General features: G+C 41.9%; 1 protein-coding gene across 1 annotated transcript; it reads right to left on the bottom strand.

Moving 5' to 3' along the window:
- Positions 1-1,449: 1,449 nt before the first annotated feature.
- Positions 1,450-15,837, bottom strand: LOC114647676 (uncharacterized methyltransferase YdaC-like). Its single transcript, XM_051924317.1, has 3 exons — positions 15,747-15,837; positions 6,424-6,861; positions 1,450-1,653 (listed from the first exon to the last, which is right to left on the bottom strand). Exons 1-3 carry the CDS (start codon positions 15,835-15,837, stop codon positions 1,457-1,459), a joined length of 726 nt encoding a protein of 241 aa, XP_051780277.1. The 3' UTR covers positions 1,450-1,456.
- Between the last annotated feature and the right edge of the window lie 2,966 nt (positions 15,838-18,803).

Consider the following 18,803-nt stretch of genomic DNA (forward strand, 5'->3'; position numbering starts at 1 on the left):
CACTGGGTGGATAGTTACTGAAGGCAGGGATTAAAAGAGAAGGAAGCCACCATGGACACTTAAATATGACTGCATGTATGCTTAACTATTAAATGTCAAAAGCATTGATTCCCTAATTTTATGGAGTATTTTTATTTATTGGGAGTTTAGGACATTTTGCAGACAGAATCAGAGAATGTAAGGGCAGAAACAAGTCTACAACTTGTGCAGAAAGTTAATCAATTGAAACAAATTAATAAAAGATGACCTTGCTGTCAGAATAAAGGTCAGGAAAACATGCTGGAGCATGTTAGAAGAAAAATCAATATGTAGACAAATAGGAATATATATTTTTATTGGGGCGGCACGGTGGCGCAGTGGTAGCGCTGCTGCCTCACAGTTAGGAGACCCGGGTTTGCTTCCCGGGTCCACCCTGCGTGGAGTTTGCATGTTCTCCCTGTGTCTGCGTGGGTTTCCTCCGGGTGCTCCGGTTTCCTCCAACAGTCCAAAGACATGCAGGTTAGGTGGATTGGCGATTCTAAATTGGCCCTAGTGTGTGCTGGGTGTGTTTGTGTGTGTCCTGCGGTGGGTTGGCACCCTGCCCAGGATTGTTTCCTGCCTTGTTGGCTGGGATTGGCTCCAGCAGACCCCCGTGACCCTGTGTTCGGATTCAGCGGGTTGGATAATGGATGGATGGATATAATAGCTTTATGGCTTGTCATAATTAAAAAGCACATTAAAAAAATTAAATTTCAGCATCACTCTCCAGGTTTAATTGCATAGCTCTTTATCACTTTAAATTTAACCAGTTTCATTTATATAAATACATTCAACAAAAATCACCTTTCTTATATTAAGTATATCCTCTAATAAATCCATCCTTACGCCTATTATCAAATCCATCCATCCATCCATTTTCCAACCCTCTGAATCCGAACACAGGGTCACGGGGGTCCGCTGGAGCCAATCCCAGCCAACACAGGGCAGAAGGCAGGAACCAATCCTGGGCAGGGTGCCAACCCACCGCAGTATTATCAAATCTACTTAATCCAGTTGAAGATTTTGGAAGGCTCGAACTGATTTATCAAAAGGATCCAGAATCTCAACAAATGATCCTTAACCAATTCTCCAAGACCAGATGTGACGTATTCGATATCTGATGCAATGAAGCGCCCCAGTAGTTGCTCTATACCTGATCTGCTTAGTCATTTAGTAAATATAAGTTATTATAAGTTTCACCTCAGCTCCCAGTTTTTGAACTTATATTGATTTGATTTTTTTCACCCACCAATTACAGAACCCACTCGTAGACAATGAAAGTGACTAAGTTAAGACTCAAACCCAGTCTCCCCAGGACTCTATTATAAAGCTTGCATTTGCACACAAAGTCTGCTTTTAAACAACGAAGTAAAACAAATCCTTAAGTAGATATTTTAAACTTCAAGTGAGACTCTGCTGCCGTACTCATCTTGGAGTCTTATTTGGATGCTGTAGCAAAAATGGCATTAAACTTGATGCCTAGGTCTTCCATTTCTTTCATGTGCACATCTTTGAATCCAGTGGCCTGCAGGGCCTCCATGTAGAGTTCAGGCTGCCACACCTTACCTCTTAGGAGCCCAAATGAGACCCCTGTTTTGACAGTATTCAGTCTGAGAGTGGTAACCATCAGTGCTTCTGTTAGTAAATGGAAGAAAAAAAAAATGTCAAATATACAGTATAGATAGATAGATAGATAGATAGATAGATAGATAGATAGATAGATAGATAGATAGATAGATAGATAGATAGATAGATAGATAGATAGATAGATAGATGGGTACTTTATTAATCTCCAAGGGGAAATTCACAATAAATGTAAAACATTTATGTTTAATAAATTTCTCCATATTGTGAACCAATTTCTCCCAGTATCATATAAAAGTTAGATGAATCTTGACTGGAATAGGTGTGTGGAAGCGAAAAATACGCTGAAGATTCTCACTTTAAATGAAGGCTAAAGGAGTCGAAGGATAGGCAAACAGAATAATTAGATTTATTGCAATAAACAATAACACGGACTCAGCCCAATTAGGCCAAACTAAGCTTAGCCCCGAACAGGCCAAAAATCACAGTTTATATAATCATTTCTAATCATCTTGACCTCGTTTGAAACAATGCCTTTGCATTGCAAAAGGCTATGACACTATAAACCTGTTATAATGGCTGAATGTCTTTTGAGAGGTATAGGAGGGTCCAGTGTAAGGCGGACGGCTGGGGGCCATATCCAGCCGGTACGCCTGGAAGGGCCGGGAGAGGGACTATACTTCCCCTGGGCCACGAGAGAGCAGCTGTCCTAGTCTGTATGGGGGCCACGGGAACAGAGCGTGGAAGCTCAGCCCTGTTGGGGCCTGTGGCCACTACAGGGGATGCCCTGAGGATTGTGAGCCCTGGATGTCAGCACTTCCAGGGACACACAGAGTGCTTCCGCGTACTCATGGGCACTTCCGCCACACCAGGAAGTGCCGCCGGAAGATCGTCAGAGAGCACCTGGAGCACATCTGGGTGATTACAAAAGAGGCCGCCTTCCTCCAGTCGGGGGCTGGAGTCGGGAGTAGGAAGACAAAGCTTGGGAGGAGAGGTGTAAAGGCGGCAGGATACAAAGAGTGAAGGAAAGAAGGGACTGAGTTTGGGCTGACGAAAGCATCGTGTTGGGTGGTGTTTATGAAAATCGTAATAAATGTGTGTGTTTCTGAACATTTGGTGTCTGTCTGTCTGTGCCCGTGGACTGTCTTTCCACAAGGGGCAAGATTAACACCCATGAGACAAGGAAGCAAAGCACGCGCTCTTTGGAGAACCTTCAGTAAGACAATGAAGAACCAGAGCAAAGCAGACGATAAGTGGGAGTCAGCGTGGGGAAGTAGCGGTCTCTTCTGCAGGTCTCTGGGCGTGAAGGAGTGCGTGACTCAACAATTACATTTTTTAGGCTGGCAGGCATTTTCCTGTGGTGTATTGTTATTGTGTTGTTTATTTGAAATCAAGACACCATATCCATGTTTTTTTTTTTTTTTTTGAGGAAAATGTATAAACACTGCAGACTTAGTGTAGCGGCTGGTTGGCTGACTGAGATGTGTAAGAGGGTCCAGGGACAAGATGGATAGCCGTGAGACATGCAATTGAAGCAAGCACTCTTTGGAGAACCCTTGGGAAGAAAACAGAAAATGGGCTGAGTCAGAGTGAAGTAGAGGATAAATGAGGGAGTCTGGGCAAGATTCAGTGGTCAGGACATTTATTACAGTGAATTGATAAGTTTGGCAGGAGTTTTCTGAACCCTAAACAGAAAGTTTAGCAAATACATAAAGTTATTGTCTTGTTTGGTTGAAATCAAGACTCCAGATTCAGGTTTACCTAAGCTGAAGTGTGTCATTATTGTCATGGAGTGGGAGGTGGTATGGACAGACCACTGGAGACAAACATCTAGTACAAGCGGAGGTCAGGGGTATGGGCCCAGTTCCAATTGTCTAAAATCAACGTAGAGCTTGTTGAAAGAAACTTTTTGTAGTCAGCTTGCCTTCCACTAGAGCTGCACACCAAGAATACTGGAAACCTGTGCTTTGTGGTTTTGCTACCAGTGGGGGAATCATAAAGAAATTATGTGATGCTGGGAAACCTGGTATACTATGGCCTACCTTTACCTTGAAGAGAAAAGCTGAAGATGAGTGCATTTAATGGTTTGCGTTCAGGTTAATGACTCTGCTAACAGATGGTTAACCAAGAAAGCTGGTAGTATGGTGCTGAAAGACCTGCCTCCTAAAGAATTAATGCATTTGGGAGCCATGTCAACTGAACTGGAGTGCAGATTTGACTGAATTGTGTCCCATTGGGGGGTAAGATTAAGTCACTAGTAAAACAGGCATACCCTAAGTTTCCATGGACAGTTGTGGCAGATTTATGAGGGATCTTATATCCGAGTCACTGTACCAGCATGAATACTTTACTCTTCCTGCTAGAATACAGTGACAGATTTGCCACTTACCCCGAGCATGTGGGCAGAACCCATTTGTCACATCAGTGCATAGATAGATAGATAGATAGATAGATGGGTACTTTATTAATCTCCAAGGGGAAATTCACAATAAATGTAAAACATTTATGTTTAATAAATTTCTCCATATTGTGAACCAGTTTCTCCCAGTATAATATAACAGTTAGATGAATCTTGACTGGAATAGGTGTGTGGAAGCGAAAAATATGCTGAAGATTCTCACTTTAAATGAAGGCTAAAGGAGTCGAAAGATAGGCAAACAGAATAATTAGATTTATTGCAATAAACAATCACACGGACTCAACCCAATTAGGCCAAACTAAGCTTAGCCCTGAACAGGCCAAATATCACAGTTTATATAATCATTTCTTATCATCTTGACCTCGTTTGAAACAATGCCTTTGCTGTCTATTCTGACTCACTACTCCAGCTGGCTACTCGCTGGCTACCAATATTTTCTGGTTTTCGTCATTAGTATCATTCCTTGCTTCCTGGCCTTGAAACAACAGGTGTTCTCCTTATTCCCCCTTCTTTGTCCTTGGGTAGTTTCTGTACGTCATTCTCTTCCTGCTCTAACTTTCCAAGTTACCCAGTATTGGTGATTTCGCTTTGAGCTTAACTAAAAATGAAATGTGACTAATGCATTTATTTAACTGTTTGCTTGACATATCTAATTTACACTCTATTTAATGCTTATAGAAGCTGTTAATTACTTTTATGTCTATTTATGCTAATACATAAATTTTTATTTTCCATAGGTGCAAGACAGGAATTGACCCAGAATGAGATGCCAGGGTACACCCACTCATATTTATACTAATGTGTACCTTTGTGATGAGTGAGGAAGATTCAGCACTTGGAGAACAACAAATAATTAGAACTGACAATATTCAAGCCTGAAATTGAATTCTACAGCTCTGGGGCAGTAGTGCATGATTCTCATTTTCAAACACTGTCTGTGCCAGATGACGTTCCCCAACATAAAAATATACAACTGCCAGGGCATGCTCTAGGTAATACCTTTTCAACCACCTTATTTATCCAATTACAGTATGTAATTAGATAAGAAAAAATGTAGAATTAACTATAACAGAAAAATGTCAAAACGCATGTGAAAACACATACCACGAGAATTTAGCCACATGTATTTTTTGATTAATTCTTTCATGCTACACATGTATGCACTCTACTCATATAATATTTGAAATTCAAGGTAACTGAGGAGTGGAGCAGATCCTGACAACACTGGATGCAAGGTAAGAAACAGTCCTGAATTGGGAGCCAGCCTATGGACCACTGATGCACACACTCCACACTAACTCCGAGCCGGTTTTCCTAACATCTACAGTATACTTTTTGAAGGGTAGCAGCAAAACCAGAAAACCCAGAGAAAAAAAAAAAACCTTAGCATACACACAGAAACCGTGCACTCTCCACATGCACACCACACTCTTTAAAAACAAAAGCTGGCAAAGTGATTCTTCAGAGTGATGCCATAGGTGAACTATTTTTGGTTTGTTAAAGAACCATCCACAAGAAGGTTCCAGAAAAAAACTTTTATTTAGACCCATAACAGTCTCCTTAAATAACCATGAATAGATGATAACATTCATTCATCCATTTTCCAACCCGCTGAATCCAAACACAGGGTCACGGGGGTCTGCTGGAGCCAATCCCAGCCAACACAGGGCACAAGGCAGGAACCAATCCCGGGCAGGGTGCCAATCCACCGCAGGACACACACAAACACACCCACACACCAAGCACACACTAGGGCCAATTTAGAATCGCCAATCCACCTAACCTGCATGTCTTTGAACTGTGGGAGGAAACCAGAGCGCCCGGAAGAAACCCACGCAGACACGGGGAGAACATGCAAACACCACGCAGGGAGGACCCGGGAAGCAAACCCTGGTCTCCTAACTGCGAGGCAGCAGCCCTACCACTGCGCCACCATGCCTCCCTAGATGATAACAGATTTATGAAATACTAATGGGTTTCTGATTGTTAAAGGAATCCCACTGCATACATTCAAAGAGGATAAGTTCAGGCTTTCTCAATCTGTGTTATCCTGGTAGGGAGTGTACTCTACATTAAAGATGTCTGTTTTGTCCACATATTGAGGACTGTTCAAGTCAAAACAGCCAGGTTCCTATGCAAAGAACAATTCACAGAGTGAAAAAAAATGAAATAAAAAAGTAGAAAAAAAAAAAAGAAGTAAAAGCTTGTCCATTTCACTCAAGACTAATGTAGGCACTGCAGCCCCTGTACCCAACTGGGACCAATGCATTTCCAATACAATGGCTTTGGCTCTTTCCAGCATTGAACTGGAATAAGCTAACTTAGATAAAATGAATGAAAGATAAAAGCAACTGCGTGGCAGAGACACTTGATCATTGATAACAAAAGTAAAAAGAGCAAACCTGGTTTCATCACTCTGAGAAGTTCTGCAGAACCCTTCTTGAGGTCTGGCCAGAAGTAGTAACAATTGCAGTGAAACACTCTGTCTACACTGGAGTCCGGTAGTGGGATGTCCTCCACGCTGCCCAGTATAAGCTGTACTTTTCCAGAAGTTATCTGCTTCTGGAGTCGCCTACTGGCCGTTTTGTGCATGTATTCAGAGTAGTCAAGTCCATACAGCATACCAGTAGAGTCAGTTAGGTAACGGAGAGCTTCCTGGAGCCCCAAACCGGGTCCAAATCCAACTTCCAGGACTGTGTTATTGGGCTGGATCTGTGCCAGATTTGCTGCTTTTACCTCTACGATCCAATTCTTTTTCACTAGAAATCCTTTTACCAGCCAACCAATCAATGACCGTGTGGGGTGTCCAAGCTGCTGAGACACTTTATTGATCAATTTGGCTAAAAAAAAAAAAACAATTATTGTTATTAAAGAGGTTTATTTAAAGAATGCACACACTGTTCTAGGTTTATTTTGGTTAGCTTTTGCATTTATCTAAAGAATCACATAAATTGCACAATTTAGTAATGTGACTTGCTCAAAGCCACACAATTAGTCAGTGGTGGCATTTTTGTGTTTTATGCCATTTCTGTTAGGGTTGTTATTTTCTACAGTTTTATTACATCTTGAAAAATTCTACCATTTCTTTAGTGTTTATTTGTTTTTTTATCATTACTAATAATACATACAAAACTGTGCAATTGATGCCAATATATAATCAATATCTTTTGAAGTCATTCAACTTGTTCTTTATACTTCCACAATCAAAATAAAAAAAAACACAGAAAATACTAATTCACTGTGTTACACAGTCTGTGACAACATTTTAAAGTGGGACACTATCAGGTAGTGTTGACATCGGCCAGCAATACCAAATCATCACTGGTCCAATGAGGGACTTACCAAACTTGGACTGCCAGCGATTAACCCATTTTGGGCCACTAATGGAACTTTCCCAGGGGGCTCCTTGTAGTTGACCCCCACATTGGGCCAGTGTTTGTTTTTTTTTTTGTAACCCACAATGACCATGGTCTTCCGACAGTGGTCCAATGAGTAGATGTTTGCTATATGCTACAATTTGTATGTGACAAAGAAAAGAAGGGTTGAGTTGATTTTTGTTTCATTATGTTTCAAAAAGTTCCAATTAGACATGGTCAGTTTTAAGACCAGCCAAGACTTCTCCTAAGTTATTATATATATACAATTAGGTCCATAAATATTTGGACAGAGACAACTTTTTTCTAATTTTGGTTCTGTACATTACCACAATGAATTTTAAATGACACAACTCAGATGCAGTTGAAGTGCAGACTTTCAGCTTTAATTCAATGGGGTGAACAAAACGATTGCATAAAAATGTGAGGCAACTAAAGCATTTTTTGAACACAATCCCTTCATTTCAGGGGCTCAAAAGTAATTGGACAAATTAAATAACTGGAAATAAAATGTTCATTTCTAATACTTGGTTGAAAACCCTTTGCTGGCAATGACAGCCTGAAGTCTTGAACTCATGGACATCACCAGATGCTGGATTTCCTCCTTTTTAATACTCTGCCAGGCCTTTACTGCAGCGGCTTTCAGTTGCTGTGTGTTTGTGGGCCTTTCTGTCTGAAGTTTAGTCTTCAACAAGTGAAATGCCTGCTCAATTGGGTTAAGATCAGGGGACTGACTTGGCCATTCAAGAATTTTCCACTTCTTTGCTTTAATAAACTCCTGGGTTGCTTTGGCTGTATGTTTTGGGTCATTGTCCATCTGTATCATGAAACGCCGCCCAATCAATTTGACTGTATTTAGCTGGATTTGAGCAGACAGTATGTCTCTGAACACCTCAGAATTCATTCGGCTGCTTCTGTCCTGTGTCACATCATCAGTAAACACTAGTGTCCCAGTGCCACTGGCAGCCATGCACGCCCAAGCCATCACACTGCCTCCACCGTGTTTTACAGATGATGTGCTATGCTTTGGATAATGAGCTGTTCCACGCCTTCTCCATACTTTTTTCTTGCCATCATTCTGGTAGAGGTTGATCTTGGTTTCATCTGTCCAAAGAACGTTTTTCCAGAACTGTGCTGGCTTTTTTAGATGTTCTTTAGTAAAGTCCAATCTAGCCTTTCTATTCTTGAGGCTTATGAGTGGCTTGCACCTTGCAGTGTACCCTCTGTATTTACTTTCATGCAGTCTTCTCTTTATGGTAGACTTGGATATCGATACGCCTACCCCCTGGAGAGTGTTGTTCACTTGGTTGGCTGTTGTGAAGGGGTTTCTCTTCACCATGGAAGTGATTCTGCGATCATCCACCATTGTTGTCTTCCGTGGATGTCCAGGTCTTTTTGCGTTGCTGAGTTCACCAGTGCTTGCTTTCTTTCTCAGGATGTACCAAACTGTAGATTTTGCCACTCATAATATTGTAGCAATTTCTTGGATGGGTTTTTTCTGTTTTCGCAACTTAAGGATGGCTTCTTTCACCTGCATGGAGAGCTCCTTTGACCGCATGTTGTCTGTTCACAGCAACATCTTCCACATGCAAGCACCACACCTCAAATCAACTCCAGGCCTTTTATCTGCTTAATTGATAATGACATAACGACGGACTTGCCCACACCTGCCCATGAAATAGCCTTTGAGTCAATTGTCCAATTACTTTTGAGCTCCTGAAATAAAGGGATTGTGTTCAAAAAATGCTTTAGTTGCCTTACATTTTTATGCAATCGTTTTGTTCACCCCACTGAATTAAAGCTGAAAGTCTGCTCTTCAACTGCATCTGAGACGTTTCATTTAAAATTCATTTTGGTAATGCACAGAACCAAAATTAGAAAAAAGTTGTCTCTGTCCAAATATTTATGGACCTAACTGTAGCTGGCTTCATTTTTATTTCAGGTGTTATTTTTATTTATGAGACAATGGCGGCGCGCACAGACGCTGCAGCTTTGTGCTCCCCGAATAAGTGCTCTTTTCTGCTATTATTGTTCTTAATATTGACTTTCATCGTTTTACACACGGAAGCGAGCATCCACTACAGTTGTCAAAAGCTTCTACAGATCGGCTCTAATAGCAAAGATAATTATTACTAGCCAACGCCCGCCGTAGCATATGGCGGTGTAACAATAGGAACGGAAAACGGTGAGAAAGGAATTCAGAAATCAAGAAGAAATAAATACTTCTTGAAAGACGCAGTGTGCATGTATAATTTCCAGCCAAGCAGGATTACATGTGAAAATGATAAATAAATCAGGCTTTCCGAATTTACGTACTATGGCCATGGCATCCTGATAGTTTTGTTGCATGTATCTTGGACTTCCTGGAAATATGGATGGTAATATGGTCATTTTGCCTACACGTGCATTGTTATTTTCAGCGTTTGCTTGTAGTGCTTCTAATAGTTTCAGATCTTGTTGATGTAATCTGAGATAGTTGAGACGCGTGCCCTCTGTTTTAACATACGCATCTATGACGTACTGTGGGAATAGTTTGCTGCTGAGGTGCAAAATGCTAAATGTATTCCTCATTGCTAATCTGTACGCGTAAAATTGGCATTGAGTAAGCCTTATTCGCTTGGCGGTTCTTTTATAGGGAACATGGTGTAAATCTTTGTGCCAGCCAATGTTTCCGTAAGGGAATAAAAGTGGGTAAACCATAGGATCGCAATTCATATTAAGCTTGGAAATCTGTTTACAGGAGTTGCCTATGGGATAGATGCTAATGTCCCTTTCGGCAGGCGTTTCGCCATCTTCTCCAACGAAAATCGCTGCAACATCGGTGTGACATGTCAGGGCATTGTATCGTCGTAAATCCTGCCTAGGGTTTTCCTTGAAAACCATTCGTACAGATGCTGTTGGACTGGACTGAGCAATTTCATGCATCTGTTTGTATGATTTAGCGAAGCGGTTAATGGTTCTGAGCATGGAATCTAGCTGGAGAACCACATTTTCGCTGAGTTTGCTGTATTTTGTAAGCGTACTTCAGTAGATTGTGCTGTGTCAAAAACATACAACTGTCCATATCCTGGAGAGGTAGAAGTGTTAGCGTATAGTGGAGAGATTTGGTGATAAATTTGTCTGTGTATTTTAAAATAGTATGGTCCATGGCCAGGAGGCTGAGTTATCTGTGCACCCATGGAAGCAAATGCTAGAGAACAGTTGTATTCTCGAATGTGTTCATGATAATTTTTATCTTCTGATGTTTGCTGTGTAAGAAGCTGTTGTAAAGATGCAGGTGGCTCCCGCAAAGGTGGTGAAGCTACTTTACCGTTGTGGTAGCACCTCGAGTACTTGTTGGATGTATTACACTCAGCAGGCCAGTATAGTGCATGACATGGAAGAGGACGAATAGGAATCGAGAAATGCCGTGTCGGCTGCGTGTGAGCGGGACCGGTATTGAAGTGGAAGTAGGACGAACCAGAAGAGACATATATACAAGAGATAACACAGAAGCAATACCACAGGAGATTCTCGGATCACTGGGAGTTACATTGACTCCTACACTTGGAAGACGACGACGCAGACGGTGCAGGGAGAGGAAGCAAAAAAGAGGCAAAGCGAGCAGGATCACTATCTAGGCTAAAGGCTGCTCCGCATAAAGCACCTCTTCCTAGCGTTCTTTTTGCGAATACTAGATCACTCACAAATAAAATGGACGAGCTCCAACTGGATATTTCCACACATACAACAACAAGGGACTGTTGCCTTTTGATTTTTTCGGAGACGTGGCTAGATCCCAACATACCGAACACAGCAGTTGAACTTGCAGGTTGCACGCTCCATCGAGCTGATCGAACCCCCGATTCCGGTAAGAAAACAGGTGGAGGACTGTGTGTCTATACTAATAATGCTTGGTGCACTAATCTAACTACAATCAACAAGTTTTGTTGTTCAGATGTGGAATATCTGATGCTAAGATGCCGACCGTTTTACCTACCAAGAGAACATACTGTCGTTAGTGTAACGGCAGTATACATACCTCCTCAGGCTAACGTTAAGTCAGCCCTTGAAAAATTGTTTGACGTTATCAGTAAACAACAGAACTTGCACCCTGATGCAGTTTTTATCATTGCTGGGGATTTTAATCAAGCGAATCTTAAGGATGTATTCCCCAGATTTTATCAGCATGTACATTGTAAAACCAGAGGGGAAAACACCTTAGACAACGTCTATACAAACATAAAAGACGTCTAAAAGGTCAATCCACGCCCATACCTCGGCCAGTCTGATCATCTCTTTATTTCTTGTTCCAGCGCACAAAGCCCTTATCAACAGTACTAATCTAATTAGCAAAACTGGTAAAGTTTGGCCTGAAGCTGCCATTTGCCAACTCGAGAACTGCTTTGAACAAACAGACTGGAATATATTTTTTCATCAGACAGACTTAGAGACATATGCTTCATCTGTGCTGTCATATATTAATTACTGTGTGGACAATGTCACTGTCAACAAAAGGATTAAGGTCTACCCAAATGAGAAACCATGGATGAACAGTGAAGTCAAACAGCTGCTCAGGGAAAGGGGCAAAGCCTTTAAATTAGGAGACACCTCAGGCTATAGAGCTGCCAGAGGTAACCTTAAGAAGAGCATCAAATCTGCTAAACTAATGCACAAACAACGGATTGAGGAGGACTTTGACAGTAACTCAAACTCACAGCGGATGTGGTAAGGCATCCGATAAATCACGGATTACAAAAAGAAAAATGATGTACAATGTACACTGGCCAATAACAATGCCATTCTAGCAAAGGAACTTCGAGCTGACCGGAGACTCACAGCCTTTGGTCGTACACATACATGATATGCGGCGGGCTCTCGAAAACATCAATACAAGGAAGGCAGCAGGTCCTGATAATGTGCAAGAACGTGTGCTCCAGGCCTGCACTGACCAATTAGCGGAGGTATTTACACACATATTCAACCTCTCTCTCTACTCAGGTGTACTCCCTTTGTGCCTGAAATCCACAACCATTGTACCTGTTCACCAAAAAAACGAGGATAACCTGTCTTAATGAGTATCGACCAGTCGCTCTCACCCCTGTCATTGCAAAGTGCTTTGAAAGACTGGTAATCACCCACATTAAAGCCTCCACTGATCTAGACCTACACCAGTTGGCCTACCTGTCAAACAGATCAACTGAGGACGCCATCTGTGTGGCTCTACATGCTGCCCTCTCGCACCTGGAAAAGCCCCACACCTATGGCTCTGCATTTAATACCATCATACCTAACCAGCTGATCAAAAAACTCTATGCACTAGGACTTGCTCCGTCCATGTGCAACTGGTTACTGGATTTTCTCACCAACCACCCCCAGTCTGTCAGGATGGGCAAACACACATCTTCTACCCTTACCCTGAGCACTGGTGTGCCGCAAGGATGTGTACTAAGTCCTCTTCTCTATGCATTCTTCACCCATAACTGTCAATCCATCAACCAATCAAACATTATTGTTAAATTTGCAGATGATACGACTGTCATTGGGCTTGTAACAGACAACAATGAAGCTGCATATAGGGAAGAGGTTCAGAATTTGACAGCATGGTGCAACACCAACAACCTGGTCTTAAATACTAAAAAGACCAAAGAAGTTATTCTGGACTTTAGCACCACTAAAATGACCAATCACGGTCCGATAACAATCCATGTAGATGCTGTGGAAAGTTTCCAGCTTTAAGTTTCTAGGAGTCACCATCTCAGAGGACCTGTCCTGGGCTGACAATAACTTGGCTATAATAGGCAAAGCACAACAACACCTCTATTTTCTCAGGAAGCCAAGAAGAGCTGACCTCCCCAGAAGCTGCTGGTTAACTTCTATAGATGCACTACAGAGAGCATCTTAACTAATTGCATGATGGTCTGGTACAACAGCTGGACCAAGGCTGCTAAAGAAGCCCTGCAGCGGGTCGTAAAAACGGCAGAGGCCATTATTGGGACTGAACTGCCATCACTCGAACTCTCGTATAAGACTCGCTGTGTGAGAAGGGCCAAAAACATTCTAAAGGACAAAACTCATCCTGGAAATTCTTTGTTAGTGCTCCTCCCGTCAGGAAGACGCTTTAGGTCAATCTGTGTATGCACAAACAGACCAAAAAATAGCTTTTTCCCATCTGCCATAAACTTTATGAACTCTGAATCTCCTCAGTCTGAGATCATTTTTAATTGAACATGTGCAATAAGCTATATTGGTAATGTGCAATATAGTAATGTAATACAATACTGTATATAATACGGAATGTACTATTAATTAACAGGTGCAATAACAATTTATGCTGCTGTACTTTGAGCAATAATAATTTGCTCTGGTTACTTGATCACTCAGCACTGTATACGACATATTTGGAATTATTTGACTTTTCTTTAAATGCACCTTGGGGCTGTCACAAAAAGTAATTTTGTTGTGTTACACAATGACAACAAAATGCTTGAACTTGAACTTAAGATTACTGTTGTTCTACAAAAAATAAACATTATATTAAACTATGTCTATATTTTTGTGTTTTTACTTTTTTGCCATGGAAGAGAAATTGCAACCCTGCAAGTATTTAAAACATTTACTAAGAAGATGAATTGCTTCATCAAAAAAAAATAATAAACATTGATCTTATACAAAAGAAATTGTCAAATTTCAATTATATACCTCCCCTTAGTCCTCTTCCTTGAAAATCAAAATCTGGTCACCTAATAAACTGATATTATGTCTACATTAGTGTGCGTTCTGCCGAGACAAGTACGTAAAATATGAATTATTCCCGCACACACCAAGCAAGATGTGAGCCCTGCAGCCCAGCCCTGCATAATACACCACTGATCCTCTCCACGCAAAGGTAAGTTGATACATATAGAGAAAAAAGAGGGGAAAAACTGAAAATAAGGAAAAAACAAAACCAGCAGCACTCCAACCAGTTATCACTATAGTGCATTTGTACAGTTTATGCACCACAATGCCAGGAATATTTTATTTATTCATTTGAAAACTCAAGTTGTTCAATATATAATGATACACTGTATGTACAGTATTGTGTATAGTTTATTTTTCCAGAATTTTCTCAGACGTTCATCTACACTCTGACCACCTGTGCACGACTACATCAATAAAGAGTAATCGTTCACTCACAACTGTTAAGGTTTTGCATCTCGAAAAAAAAAAATTGAGTCTGCAGGAATACAGAAGACCTGTAGAAGCTGGCTACACCATCAGGGTATGGACAACAAATGAAAATAATCCACAAACACTGTCAGCTCTCTCAAGATACCTACAAGATGTAAAGATTTTGTTATTGTCTAATGGTAAAGGTTATGCTCCAACACTGTGCTAAGCACTAACATCCTGTAGCCCCATCACACACAAATATATTGTAGTGTCAGCGCTAAGCACTAAATTCTCTGCTCTTTACATGGCTCTTTAAAGTGGCTTGCTATCCTTAAAAGGACCGCTCATCTTTTGCTACACTAGTTGGAAAATCATGCCATCCATTTATATAGGCGCTCTTACTCTAGGTGTTGTAATGGCAGCTCATACTTGGGTTACTCATCCCAGGCTCAAGTAACATGTCAGTGACATTGCATAGCCCTCACATCGAAGTCGCTGTCCCCAGCAACCACTTGCAACTCCTTGCAAAGGTGTTCAGACCCATTGAAACTACAGCATGGTCTTTTCTGTTGCTTCAGTCGTGCAGTTGGTGATGAGGGTATATCAGCAGGGATTATGAATTCTGTGTTGTCAAATGGCATAGCTGGAATGTTGAGTGCTGCACTGTCATGCGGTGCAGCAGAGGTGTTCAACGCTGGTCAGTTGTAAGCAAGCCAGCAAACCTCTTCATATGGAGATGCAGATGTACTGGTCCCTGAGCTGTTTTCTTTCACTGAACTGGAACTGTAAATAACATTTCAAGTCTGGATCTCTGCTTTGAGACTCTCCCTTCACCGCCACTTCACAATGTCTGTATAATCTGCTTTATCATTTGCCTGCATATATTTAATACCCTGCTTCTCACAGCTCACTTTGGGTCAGTGACATCTAAATCTGCCACACTTTGCCTCAGCTCTCTTCCCCCCTCTACTGCTGCTGTAAACAGCACTCCAGATTATGGATCTGAGCCTCAAGACTCTCTGGCAACTCCTCTGAAGAGCCAAGGAGGTCCATTTTAGGTCTCCAAGGTACTCAGTGCTGTGCTAAATCGGACTGTATGTCTTATCATCCCACTCTAACACCAATGTAACATTGGCACTGAGCATCACAATGGATTGATTCTCTGCTCTTTACATTGCTCTATGAGGTGGCTCACTGTCCTTAAAAGGACTGCTTACCTTTTGCTGCATTAGTTGGAAAAGGAGGTGACTTTCCAGACTTGCCATTTATATAGGCACCCCTGACACTGGTGATGTGATACTTGCTCATACTTGGGTGACTTTTCTTTGGCTGATGTAACTTGTCAGTGCCGTTACAATACTGACAAACACTGAACTGGTAAAGTATGGAGCGCTTTTAGATTCTAAAGAGACTTAAGAGAAATTGTCTAATTGTACATAGTTGGCCTGTCTTAAAATATATACTTAGTACTAATAGCACATTTTTTTATTTCTTTATTTTAGGAGAAAAAGGCTATGACACTATAAACCTGTTATAATGGCTGGATGTCTTTTGAGAGGTATAAGAGTGTCCAGTGTAAGGCGGACGGCTGGGGGCCATATCCAGCCGGGACGCCTGGAAGGGCTGGGAGAGGGACTATACCTCCCCTGGGCCATGAGAGAGCAGCTGTCCTAGTCTGTATGGGGGCCACGGGAACAGAGCATGGAAGCTCAGCCCTGTTGGGGCCCGTGGCCACCACAGGGGGGTGCCCTGAGGATTGTGAGCCCTGGATGTCAGCACTCCCAGGGACACCCGGAGTGCTTCCGCGTACTCATGCGGCACTTCCGCCACACCAGGAAGTGCCTCCGGAAGATCGTCAGAGAGCACCTGGAGCACATCTGGGTGATTACAAAAGAGGCCACCTTCCTCCAGTCGGGGGCTGGAGTCGGGAGTAGGAAGACAAAGCTTGGGAGGAGAGGTGTAAAGGCGGCAGAATACAAAGAGTGAAGGAAAGAAGGGACTGAGTTTGGGCTGACGAAAGCATTGTGTTGGGTGGTGTTTATGAAAATCGTAATAAATGTGTTTCTGAACATTTGGTGTCTGTCTGTCTATGCCTGAGGACTGTCTTTCCACAAGGGGCAAGATTAACACCCATGAGACAAGGAAGCAAAGCAAGCGCTCTTTGGAGAACCTTCAGTAAGACAATGAAGAACCAGAGCAAAGCAGACGATAAGAGAGAGTCAGCGTGGGGAAGTAGCGGTCTCTTCTGCAGGTCTCTGGGCGTGAAGGAGTGAGTGACTCAACAATTACATTTTTTAGGCTGGCAGGCATTTTCCTGTGGCGTACTGTTATTGTCTGGTTTATTTGAAATCATGACACCATATCCATGTTTTTTGTAGAGGAAAATGTATAAACACTGCAGACTTAGTGTAGCAGCTGGTTGGCTGACTGAGATGTGTAAGAGGGTCCAGGGACAAGATGGATAGCCGTGAGACATGCAATTGAAGCAAGCGCTCTTTGGAGAACCCTTGGGAAAAAAACGGAAAATGGGCTGAGTCAGAGTGAAGTAGAGGATAAATGAGGGAGTCTGGGCAAGATTCAGTGGTCATGACATTTATTACAGTGAATTGATAAGTTTGGCAGGAGTTTTCTGAACCCTAAACAGAAAGTTTAGCAAATACATAAAGTTATTGTCTTGTTTGGTTGAAATCAAGACTCCAGATTCAGGTTTACCTAAGCTGAAGTGTGTCATTATTGTCATGGAGTGGGAGGTGGTATGGACAGACCACTGGAGACAAACATCTAGTACAAGCGGAGGTCAGGGGTATGAGCCCAGTTCCAATTGTCTAAAATCAAGGTAGAGCTTGTCGAAGGAAACTTTTTGTAGTCAGCTTGCCTTCCACTAGAGCTGCACACCAAGAATACTGGAAACCTGTGCTTTGTGGTTTTGCTAGCAGTGGGGGAATCATAAAGAAATTATGTGATGCTGGGAAACCCGGTACACTATGGCCTACCTTTACATTGAAGAGAAAAGCTGAAGATGAGTGCATTTAATGGTTTGTGTTCATGGAAAGTCTATTGGAACCGGTTCCAGGTTAATGACTCTGCTAACAGATGGGAACCAAGAAAGCTGGTAGTATGGTGCTGAAAGACCTGCCTCCTAAAGACTTAATGAATTTGGGAGCCATGTCAACTGAACTGGAGTGCAGATTTGACTGAATTGTGTCCCATTGGGGAGTAAGATTAAGTCACTAGTAAAACAGGTATACCCTCAGTTTCCATGGACAGTTGTGGCAGATTTATGAGGGATCTTATATCCGAGTCACTGTACCAGCATGAATACTTTACTCTTCCTGCTAGAATACAGTGACAGATTTGCCACTTACCCCGAGCATGTGGGCAGAACCCATTTGGAACATCATAGCATAGACACAAGCAAAGCCCTTTCCATAAAACACCGGGCCGTGCCGCATTCCCTATGCTTGCCAAGCAGCTGCTGAGAAAAAGATGTTGGAAAACTGGCATTATAGTGCTATCTGAGTCTCCCTGGTATTTTCTAGTGGTTCTCATCTAAAGAATTGGGAGTTCTTGTTTTTGGGCCATCGTCTAAGTAGGCAGAATATCACCACTGAGGGAGATAAAGTGGCCGCAGTTATACTTTGGCCCCCTTCACTGAGGTAAGTGTGGGAATTCTTGGGCCTGTCATCATATTATCAGACGTTTGTTCACAGTTTTGCCACAATTGCAGCTCCCTTTCATCCTCTATTGTGCCAAGGCAATGCTTTCCAGTGGGGTATGGAGGAACATGGGGCTTGCTGAAAACTTCTCTGTGCCAGGCCTCTACGCTAGCACCACCTGATACAAACGTGCTTTTATATTGGACATGGGTGCCAGTTGTAAGATCCATTTGTTATTTAGTAAAGTTATGTTAAACTGATAGAACTATTTTCTTAGTTATGTTAAAATGCTTGCATAGTCTATGGAAGATTCTATTATATCCTCCACAAACTAAATTGAAATGGAATATTCTAATTATTTCTTGTTCCTCCGACTACAGATTAGTTCCAGTTTCTGCCTTGCAGTTAGTAAGCCATGAAGGGCAACAGTTTTCAAACAGTATCATATCATATTGAACGTATTGACTAAATTGAATGTGCCATACGTATAGAACGTACTGAATGTATTAAGTAAAGCATATGTAAGTTTACCATAGAGAAATAACACAAACTTTACATGTAGAAAGTAACTGAAGTTTAACAAGAAAAAGCTAAGTTTGTAGAAGAAACATTTTTTCT

This window comes from Erpetoichthys calabaricus, chromosome 3, assembly GCF_900747795.2.
Source record: "Erpetoichthys calabaricus chromosome 3, fErpCal1.3, whole genome shotgun sequence".
Lineage (NCBI taxonomy): Eukaryota > Metazoa > Chordata > Cladistia > Polypteriformes > Polypteridae > Erpetoichthys > Erpetoichthys calabaricus.